This window comes from Berghia stephanieae, chromosome 10, assembly GCF_034508935.2.
Source record: "Berghia stephanieae isolate SIO BIC M18660-M18661 chromosome 10, UCSD_Bste_1.3, whole genome shotgun sequence".
In the NCBI taxonomy this organism is placed as follows: Eukaryota; Metazoa; Mollusca; class Gastropoda; order Nudibranchia; family Aeolidiidae; genus Berghia; species Berghia stephanieae.
In genome coordinates, this window is record NC_088369.1 from 34,504,912 (window position 1) to 34,516,116 (window position 11,205).

The 11,205-nt window shown below is 35.5% G+C and overlaps 1 protein-coding gene across 3 annotated transcripts; it reads left to right on the plus strand.

Moving 5' to 3' along the window:
* Positions 1-527: 527 nt before the first annotated feature.
* On the plus strand, positions 528-10,272 carry LOC144956135 (uncharacterized). 3 transcript variants are annotated; one of them, XM_078886513.1, is made up of 4 exons: positions 528-593; positions 6,056-6,245; positions 7,601-7,777; positions 8,950-10,272. In XM_078886513.1, the coding sequence occupies exons 2-4, from the start codon at positions 6,069-6,071 to the stop codon at positions 8,986-8,988; spliced, it is 393 nt and encodes a 130-aa protein (XP_078742639.1). In that variant the 5' UTR covers positions 528-593; positions 6,056-6,068; the 3' UTR covers positions 8,989-10,272. The 3 variants fall into 3 exon arrangements, with proteins under 3 accessions (XP_078742639.1, XP_078742637.1, XP_078742638.1); XM_078886511.1 differs by lacking the exon at positions 528-593 and adding an exon at positions 4,222-4,334; XM_078886512.1 differs by lacking the exon at positions 528-593 and adding an exon at positions 4,234-4,653.
* The last annotated feature ends 933 nt before the right edge of the window (positions 10,273-11,205 follow it).

Consider the following 11,205-nt stretch of genomic DNA (forward strand, 5'->3'; position numbering starts at 1 on the left):
AAAACGTAGGCTTTTATTTAGCACAGTTTCCACTAAACGTGCTCAAAGCGCTTTACAAGGGGTCCCTAACCAACAGCAACACGTAACATAGAGAACGAGACATGACGCCTGTTAGGCTCTATATAAATGCATTATATATTATAATATAATAAATATCATATTGTCAAACGAAGAAAGACGGCTAACAACTCAATTACGACGGTACAATTATTGTACGAGGAGGAATATTGTGAAATTTATCTTATGTTCCAGAAAGTTCTCTGTTCTCCATTACATTAGCCAGAGAGAGAGAGAGAGAGAGAGAGAGAGAGAGAGAGAGAGAGAGAGAGAGAGGCGAGTGGAATGACCAGTTCATTGAGTTTTGGGTGCATAGCGGTCGCGGTCAATTCTAAATTAAGAAACAGTGGTCATATATTATTCTTGATAAGCTATTAATATACCAATGATAACATGGTGATTTCTTGCGACACATTGTGTTTATAAAACCGTCCTGCGGTGACAATTGGAGAAACACACACACCTTTGGAAGGCCGTGAACTGAGAAGAAACAAGAACGCTTTGTTTGGACTCACTTATTACCACTGTGATTATAGGTAAATTCTTTAAACCGTAGTACTTGATAAAGTGTATTTCACGCACTCTTTCTTTCCATTTATATAACAGTTTAAGTTATCATTGTATAATTATCAGTATGAGTATCAATTGAGACATTTTCAGATTCTTGTATATTCATGCTTTCAGACTCTCTCTCTCTCTCTCTCTCTCTCTCTCTCTCTCTCTCTCTCTCTCTCTCTCTCGGCGGTCTCAAGAAGTGGGTGAGAGAGGGATCTAGAAATGACTTTGAGTTTGAAACGAATATTTTGTGTTCGTGGATAGCTCACACGGTAGAGCCACGCTCTCACCTGCCAGGCGGAGTTGTCGTACCAATAAGGTCGCAGGTTCAAACCCCACCACCGCCGCGAAAAAAAATTTTATTCTCTATTGTCTTCTGGCACTTTTCTACTCACTTCATATCTTGTTGTTACCAACATAAGTGCCTGCTCCACTCACTTTTCTGAATTAAAAATTACCCCATCCACCGGAGCATACTCAATGTCTCAATCGTTTCTATGTTATATGTTTGTGATGAGAATATTGGCTATTAAGCTTAACTGCTGGTCAAAATTACTTCGCGATGGTGGTGAACGAATCGGCGGTCTCAAGAAGTGGGTGAGAGAGGGATCTAGAAATGACTTTGAGTTTGAAACGAATATTTTGTGTTCGTGGATAGCTCACACGGTAGAGCCACGCTCTCACCTGCCAGGCGGAGTTGTCGTACCAATAAGGTCGCAGGTTCAAACCCCACCACCGCCGCGAAAAAAAATTTTATTCTCTATTGTCTTCTGGCACTTTTCTACTCACTTCATATCTTGTTGTTACCAACATAAGTGCCTGCTCCACTCACTTTTCTGAATTAAAAATTCACCCCATACACCGGAGCATACTCAATGTCTCAATCGTTTCTATATTATATGTTTGTGATGAGAATATTGGCTATTAAGCTTAACTGCTGGTCAAAATTACTTCGCGATGGTGGTGAACGAATCGGCGGTCTCAAGAAGTGGGTGAGAGAGGGATCTAGAAATGACTTTGAGTTTGAAACGAATATTTTGTGTTCGTGGATAGCTCACACGGTAGAGCCACGCTCTCACCTGCCAGGCGGAGTTGTCGTACCAATAAGGTCGCAGGTTCAAACCCCACCACCGCCGTGAAAAAATTTTTTATTCTCTATTGTCTTCTGGCACTTTTCTACTCACTTCATATCTTGTTGTTACCAACATAAGTGCCTGCTCCACTCACTTTTCTGAATTAAAAATTCACCCCATACACCGGAGCATACTCAATGTCTCAATCGTTTCTATGTTATATGTTTGTGATGAGAATATTGGCTATTAAGCTTAACTGCTGGTCAAAATTACTTCGCGATGGTGGTGAACGCCGATCTCAAGAAGTGGGTGAGAGAGGGATCTAGAAATGACTTTGAGTTTGAAACGAATATTTTGTGTTCGTGGATAGCTCACACGGTAGAGCCACGCTCTCACCTGCCAGGCGGAGTTGTCGTACCAATAAGGTCGCAGGTTCAAACCCCACCACCGCCGCGAAAAAATTTTTTATTCTCTATTGTCTTCTGGCACTTTTCTACTCACTTCATATCTTGTTGTTACCAACATAAGTGCCTGCTCCACTCACTTTTCTGAATTAAAAATTCACCCCATACACCGGAGCATACTCAATGTCTCAATCGTTTCTATGTTATATGTTTGTGATGAGAATATTGGCTATTAACTGCTGGTCAAAATTACTTCGCGATGGTGGTGAACGAATCGGCGGTCTCAAGAAGTGGGTGAGAGAGGGATCAAGAAATGACTTTGAGTTTGAAACGAATATTTTGTGTTCGTGGATAGCTCACACGGTAGAGCCACGCTCTCACCTGCCAGGCGGAGTTGTCGTACCAATAAGGTCGCAAGTTCAAACCCCACCACCGCCGCGAAAAAAAATTTTATTCTCTATTGTCTTCTGGCACTTTTCTACTCACTTCATATCTTGTTATATTTTGCCATCCGCGTTTGTGAGTTATTCTCACTGAACTGTATTAACCAGACTATAAAAGTTCACGGTTACACATAGTTTTGTGTGTTGGTCCGTTATACTTCCGATGGCAATGTTATGAGCTTCTTAGTCAAGCGCATACTATCTATAAGAAATAAGTGTTCAAGGTAGAGGGGAAGGGAACGGGAGTTTTATCTCTTGTATCTTTAAGTCAATATCCCAGGACAGCATTGGAATATTATAAGTATAAGGTTGTAGTTCTGCCAACTTGAAAACTTAAAATTTGTAGTTTTCATTGGGGAGAAAATGAATAGTTATAATAGATCAATGGTTAGGGTCATAGTGGGAACCTTAGAGAGAAACAGCGAGTTTATGATATGTTCGGTCAAGGTCAATAGATTTTAATAATAACAATGATAATAATAATAATAATAATAATAATAATATTGATAATAATGCTATTAATAATAATAATAATAATAATAATAATAATAATAATAATAATAATAATAATAATAATAATAATAATAATAATAATAATAATAATGATAATAATGATGATGATGATGATGATGGTGATGATGATGATGATGATGATGATGATGATGATGATGATGATGATGATGATGATGATGATAATAATAATATAGCGCCACCATCTTATGCAATATGAGCTCTAGACGTGTTTGTTTTCGATCAGAAATCACATTACAACACTACTTTAATCTTATTTGTTATTCTGTTTACTAAAGTGCTTTATAAAATTATGAAAACATAACATTTTATCTATTCATTCTTGTTATTTTCGTTTATAAATCCAATGTCCTTATGGTTATATTAATTTTAATCACTTATTTCATGATTAATTATTATTTTATTCTCCTGGATGGAAAACTCAAAACTAAAAAAATTAATAAATAACCAAATAACCCAGAGCCTCCAACCAGGAGGATAGGTTGCTCAATATAAATGTACATTATTATTATTATTATTATTATTATTATTATTATTATTATTATTATTATTATTATTATATTATTATTATTATTATTATTATTATTATTATTATTATATTATTATTATTATTATTATTATTATTATTATTATTATTATTATTATTATTATTATTATTATTATTATTATTATTATTATTATTATTATTATTATTATTATTATTATTATTATTATTATTATTATTATTATTATTATTATTATTATTATTATTATTATATTATTATTATTATTATTATTATTAGTATGTAGTAGTAGTAGTAGTAGTAGTAGTAGTAGTATTATTATAGTATTATTATATTAGTAGTTATGTAGTATAATTGTAGTAGTAGTAGTAATAGTAGTAGTAGTAGTAGTAGTAGTAGTAGTAGTAGTAGTAGTAGTAGTAGTAGTAGTAGTAGTAGTAGTAGTAGTAGTAGTAGTAGTAGTAGTAATTACTGAGGAAGGATTTTGAACCCGAAACGGTCCGTGTTTTGGTTTGGTATTTTGTTAGTATTAAAGCTATCATACTCATTTATTATTCATTATTACTAAGTAATAATAATAATGCACGTCATAGAAATGCACATCTTTTTGTGTGCGTGTGGCTCAATTGCACCTTAATGTTTTATAAGTAAATGGCAGGCCTTCCGTATTTTAGTAGGAACTAAAAAGAAAGTAGATTTTATCGTTAATATCATTAGCCTAATTAGCAAAGTGCGCTTATGATGATTGAATGATGCTTAAAAGCCCAGGTGGTCATTATATTAGGGAGGTCTTCCGAAAGCTCCTCGTGCTAAGGGAAACAACTCAAATATTCCCTCAACTGACCCTGAGAAAAAATAATACCTAACACCTTAAACTAACCCAAATAGGAAAAACAAACAGCCTAGCACCTTTACTAAGACTAATGACTAACCTTAATAGATTCTTAAAAATCCTCTGACCTCGAGCTAACCCTAAAAGAAAAAAAAAACCCTGGATTGCTTTCAATACTTCACAAAACAAAATGGAGACGGAAAACCAAAACAATGGTCGTAATAGTAAAGTTTAAACTTTCACTGCTCTATCAAGGTTTGTTCTAGAGTTTTTAAAACGCTACTATATTATATTGACAAATTGAATAAACTCATGACACGGTGAAGACACAAATTGAAAGAAAGGCTAGCACGAGGAGCTTTAGGAAGGTCTCCCTTAGATCTATCTATCTATCTCTATCTATCTATCTTTCTATCTATCTATCTATCTATCTATTTATCTATCTATCTATCTATCTCTCCATCTATCTACCTCTGTCTATCTATTTCTCTCTTTCCCCCCCTCTCTCTCTCTCTCTCTCTCTCTCTCTCTCTCTCTATCTATCTATCTATCTATCTATCTCTATCTATCTATTTCTCTCCCCCCCCCCTCTCTCTCTATCTCTATCTCTATCTCTCTCTCTCTCTCTCTCTATCTATCCATCTATCTATCTCTCCATCTATCTATCTCTATCTATCTATTTCTCTCCCCCCCCCTCTCTCTATCTCTCTCTCTCTCTCTATCTATCTATCTATCTATCTATCTATCTCTCTATCTATCTATCTCTATCTATCTATTTCTCTCCCCCCCTCTCCCTCTATCTCTCTCTCTTTATCTCTATCTCTCTCTCTCTATCTATCCATCTATCTATCTCTCCATCTATCTATCTCTATCTATCTATTTCTCTCCCCCCCCCCTCTCTCTCTATCTCTCTCTCTCTCTCTCTCTCTCTCATCGGCATGTGTGATAGCGGAGTGTGATCATGGGCTTGGTTAAACGTTGTTGTCAGACTCTTCAACAGTCGTAACGTCACTTCCTTCCTAATGACGCATGGTAACTTAGTAACACTGGCTCTAAACTATCGGAACAATGGCGGACGCCCGTATGAAATATTTCTCCGGCGAGCATACAAGCGTATCCAGAGGGAAAAAACCCATAAATTTGATCTTGTTTTGACTTTTACACATTCTGATCACAAGGCATATGAAAAGTTCTAGCCAGCATGAAGAATAAAAAGTAATGATTTTCTTTGTTTAGAACCAAGATGGCCGCCGTTGCCGGGCGACGTGACATCAGACTACTGAATCCAATTGACATCATTTTACGTTTGTTTGAGACGACGTCCACAGGTCTGATAATCCAATTTGGTATGGGCCGACATGTACATTTAATATATTTACTTCCGGACGCAATTATTGGCCAAGTTCAACACTGTTGTAATGGAAAATATTTTGCGTCATATTTCTTTTTTAAAATTTCCATTACAACAATGATCCCATAATGAATTGGGTTAGCGGTTCAAGTTTACATATTAATGTTTCGGCTCTTTACATTTGGTTGGTGGATGTTGTGAGTGTTTTACCTAAACACATAGTATCAATTCACAAGTCCAATTATATCTCTATACTCATCTAACTAGTTAGTCTAAAATAATAATAATATCCAATCATTTCAACAGCACTATAACTAAAATGGCCGCCACCAAAGGTAAATGCCCGTGCAATGGTTCTCTTGTTGAACTCAAATCTTTGCCATCTCCACCACAACAAGTGAAAGAAGTAGCTGCCGCAGTTGTCATCTTGTTGGGGGATTTCCCCGTCTCAGAGGCAACGACAGAAAACACGACAAGCGCTAAATTGTCAGATAAGGTAAGAATTATTTGAGAATTTTGTAAAAAAGAAGGCCAATCACGGATATAAAGAACCTACGTGCTCGTATTTGTAGGTCTGATTACTGAAATAAATTATTGGCTTCATTAATGTTATTGTATTGCGCAACATTTTGTGTTGGTTTCTGAAAAAATATAAAATATTTATAAATTCACTTTAATCATCCCATAGGGAAAGTTGTCTTTATTGTTTAATCCAATGGAAGACTGGAATAACCCAGGCATCAGCCGCAATGCAGCGCCGCAAATTAAACTAGGGCGAGGTGACTTGCTCAAGGCCACAAAGCGCAGAAGCGGGGGATCGAACTCGGTACCTTTCGGGTACGAAGCAAAGACCTTACCGCTGAGCCACGCTGCCCCATAAGGTTTGATACTATTTCCATTACAACAATGAGACCATGAAACTTTAGATTACCAGAACTGCAAATATATAAAAATACGTCGTTGGAAACGAAAATCTGGAAATCTGTTAGTATGGGTGTTTTGCTTTTTTTAAAATATTATTATTTAATTGGCAAACATATCCTTTTTATATATCTAGTTTATAAATTGTGCAAAGGTTAATGAAATTTACAAACGAATGAATGAGCAATGATTTTTTTTTCATACGATGAATAAGAAAATAAATACTATTTCTGTACACAAATATATATGAGTGTGTGTGTGTGTGTGTTAGTAATATCGATATTTATGTACAATGTGTATATGGGTGTCTGTGTGTGTGTGTAATTGGATGCGTGTGAGCTTTTATCCTTATGTCCGAATCTGATGATCAATGTGAAGCGCTCCGAAGCTTCAGCATAAGCGCTATATCAATGTACATTTATTGTTATTATTATTATTATTATTATTATTATTATTATTATTATTATTATTATTATTATTATTATTATTATTATTATTATTATTATTATTATTATTATTATTTTTATTATTATTATTATTTTTATTATTATTATTATTATTATTATTATTATTATTATTATTATTATTATTATTATTATTATTATTATTATTATTAGTGAAGTGACAACTAGAGACCAATAGTGTGACGTCAAAACTTCCTCGCTTCCTGTTCTAAATTCTCTTCAAACAATGAACTTCTCATCAGATGATACAGTCTGCATTCGAAGATTCAATATATGACTCGAATTTATAAGTTATTCTCTGAGGATATTTTTGAGCTCATTTTTGAAGTGTTTTATGAGACTGGTGAATGACAACACCGCGATTGCCACTGTTGAATGGGGAGTTAAGAACTGGAAGCGAGGATGGTGATACGTCAAAACTAATGTTTCCCATTGAACCAATTGAATTTTATTTCCCATGGACCAGACTTTCATGACTTTCAAGAGAACACTGGCATCTCCCAAGTGTAATGAACGGATGTGGAACTTTGACCCCAAGACAGTGACGCCGGAGCAGATGAAAGCAGCCAAGTTTGCCGCGGACCATATCACTCTAGATGAGATCAAAAAGAAAAGCGCAGCTGCAGGCGATCTCTTGAAATGGGTAAGTTGCTTCCTGGCTCACATTAGAAAACCTCCTCTATAGGGAATGAAATTAGCGGAAGAGTAGCGTCCCTTGATTGGACGTCACCGGCGGAAAAGTTATTAGAGAGAGAACGTCATGTTGGTTGTGCGCATGCGTCTCTCGTCCTCGCTTCCGGTGAAAGCGGCATGAGAAACTTCACCGAAAGCGAGGACGAGAAAGACGCACGCACAAAACCATGTTGACGTTCTCTCTGTAAGGTGACGTCCAATCAAGGGACGCTACTCTTCCGCTAATCTCATTCCCTATACAAATTACATAAGATCTCAAACAAATCACAGTTCTTAAAATGTTTTGAAAAGCCTTTACCTATACAAATCTCAAAAGCTCGATGCGCATAATATGAAGAAATATTAAGGTGAGATAAAGGTATTCCAGCAAATATAGCCATGCCAGCTTTTTTTCTTTCTTTTTTTTATTTTTTTAAATTTTTTTTTTTGGTTAAATATGGAGAAAAATTCCAAGCTGGAACATTCAAAACACTGCCGGTTGCAATTCAGAAAGTTGTGTTACACTTGAAAAACGTGGTAATAAAAAAAAAACAGAAAAACCACATATTATGGCCTGTAGGGTTAGAAGACTTTGGCATAAGATCGTCTACAATCGAAAAAAAAAATTCAAAACAGAATTCTGTGAGCTTAAGTAAGTAAGCAATGAGTAAGTACCAAATAACTAGATATTTACTACTCTGGATGTTGCCATTCTCTCACTCTCAGTCAAAACCATTAGACTTAGCTAGTTCCATTGAGTCATCGTTGTCTGACAGTCGATTGGCGGTCAGGCTATCCATTCAGATATTAATCAGTTAACTGTTGAACTCTTGAAAGACAAGTATTTAGAAATTTGGCCAGAAAACTCGTCCCTCTAGCAGTATCGATCGATCTAAATGACCCTCATCTTGGCGAAAAGTTTTAGATCTGGGACCTTGCCTCAAAACTCTCAGAATAGATATACAAAGGCATAGATAAAACAATCTACTCGTAACACCTCAAAAAAATGGGCAAGAAATCCAGCGACTAGTATCTTTCATGTTTTACAAAGAAAACACCAGCTATTTGTGAAGTCTCGGAAGTTTGAGTCCATTTTATCTGTTTTTCATCCGACATAATATGTTCTTATCCTTTCTATTTCAGGTGAAGAAAGTGATAAGTGAAGGTGACACATCGGCCTAAATTCTTCCTTGTGTTGGTTTTATCTTCTTTTTTTCTCGCCTCGTCACGGATTATATTGCATTTGTTATTTATTCAACCATAGCTTTTATCGTGTATAAAGTGTCAATTCAGGTCTTTAAATTTTGTGAGATATTGATTAACTTTTTAAACAATTAACCTTTAATTTTGTGATGTGCCTAGAACTATCGCTTGCAGAGACAAATTACGCCTTATAAATCATGAGAAGTGATAAGACATGGAATGAGATTTAAAAGTTCGCTCAGGATAGAGAGGGATGGAAACTGTTTGTCTGTGGCCTATACCCTGACCCAGGGTGAAAAAGGCAATGACGATGATGATGATTGTTATCATGAATTTATTATAATCATAAATTTCATCATTATCATCATGATCATCATCATCTATAAATTATTGTCATTGTTCTATTAAATAAAAGATGAGAGACGGGGAAAATTGAAAGGGAGAAAGTATTAAAGAAGGTAAGAGAGAAAGAATTTGAGAGTAAAAGAAAGGGAGTAGATTGTGACAGAGAATGCATCATAGATGAAGAGAGTAGAGAGAGGAAGAATAGAGAGAGAGAGAGAGGGAGAGAGAGAGAGAGAGAGAGAGAGAGAGAGAGATAGGTTGAGAACGTGTGTTTGTGAGATAGAAGAATTGAGAGAGAGAGAGAGAGAGAGAGAGAGAGAGAGAGAGAGAGAGAGAGAGAGAGAGAGAGATTGAAACTCTCGTGGAGAAAACCAAGTAGTATTTATCGCTATCATTGAGTCAATGAATATTTTAATGATTGTCTCCTCTAGTTGTGAGGAAAAGTCTGGCACTGGGCATGTTCATGCACAGCTTTGCGATCTTGCGGTAGGACACGACTCGCCCTCGGACCCATTAGTAACTGGTTTGAGTCCCACTGTGTGTTCGACGCAAAGAGGAGTTGTTGGTTTTCCCTCTCTACTCATATCCTCTCTCCGTTGTCAGGTGGGTCAGGCGTATGAATACCTAGCCCCTAACTGCTTTGTCAAAAAATTATTCAAATAGCGCCTTATAGGCGGCATGTATTATCGTCCTAAATGTTAAGTGCTATCTGTCGGCTTGGGGCTGTGTAAAGAGCTTTGAACTCATTTTGTGAATAATATTATATTTAAAAGTTCACATTAATTTTTTTTTCTTTTCGAGCTGATCTGATTATATTTAGAATTTTGACCTTGCCATTTATTTCATAATATGCCTTATGCACTCTTTAGATTATATTATTATTACGTAAATAAAACCTTTATGTTTTATAATACTGTCCTTATGGTGTTAGAGTGGATGTGCTGCTTGTGATCAATGACGTTGTATTTTGTTGGGGTTTTCTTTTGCTTTTTAGAATACCATTTAACACATTATAAGAAACAGATCATAAAGCGACATGATAAATAAAATAGTACCACTGTCATTCGCTCTATTAATTAGCATCAGCGGGACTCCAACCGGATACTTAAAGATCAGAAACGTTCATACCACAATATACCACAATATACCACACTTCTTCTTCTTCTTCTTCTTCTTCTTCTTCTTCTTCTTCTTCTTCTTCTTCTTCTTCTTCTTCTTCTTCTTCTTCTTCTTCTTCTTCTTCTTCTTCTTCTTCTTCTTCTTCTCTTCTTCTTCTTCTTCTTCTTCTTCTTCTTCTTCTTCTTCTTCTTCTCTTCTTCTTCTTCTTCTTCTTTCTTCTTCTTCTTCTTCTTCTTCTTCTTCTTCTTCTTCTTCTTCTTCTTCTTCTTCTTCTTCTTCTTCTTCTTCTTCTTCTTCTTCTTCTTTTTCTTCTTCTTCTTCTTCTCTTTCTTCTTCTTCTTCTTCTTCTTTCTTCTTCTTCTTCTTCTTCTTCTTCTTCTTCTTCTTCTTCTTCTTCTTCTTTCTTCTTCTTCTTCTTCTTCTTCTTCTTCTTCTTCTTCTTCTTCTTCTTCTTCTTCTTCTTCTTCTTCTTCTTCTTCTTCTCTCTTCTTCTTCTTCTTCTTCTTCTTCTTCTTCTTCTTCTTCTTCTTCTTCTTCTTCTTCTTCTTCTTCTTCTTCTTCTTCTTCTTCTTCTTCTTCTTCTTCTTCTTCTTCTTCTTCTTCTTTCTTCTTCTCTTCTTCTTCTTCTTCTTCTTCTTCTTCTTCTTCTTTTTCTTCTTCTTTTTCTTCATTTTCTTCTTCTTTCTTCTTCTTCTTCTTTCTTCTTCTTCTTCTTCTTCTTCTTCTTCTTCT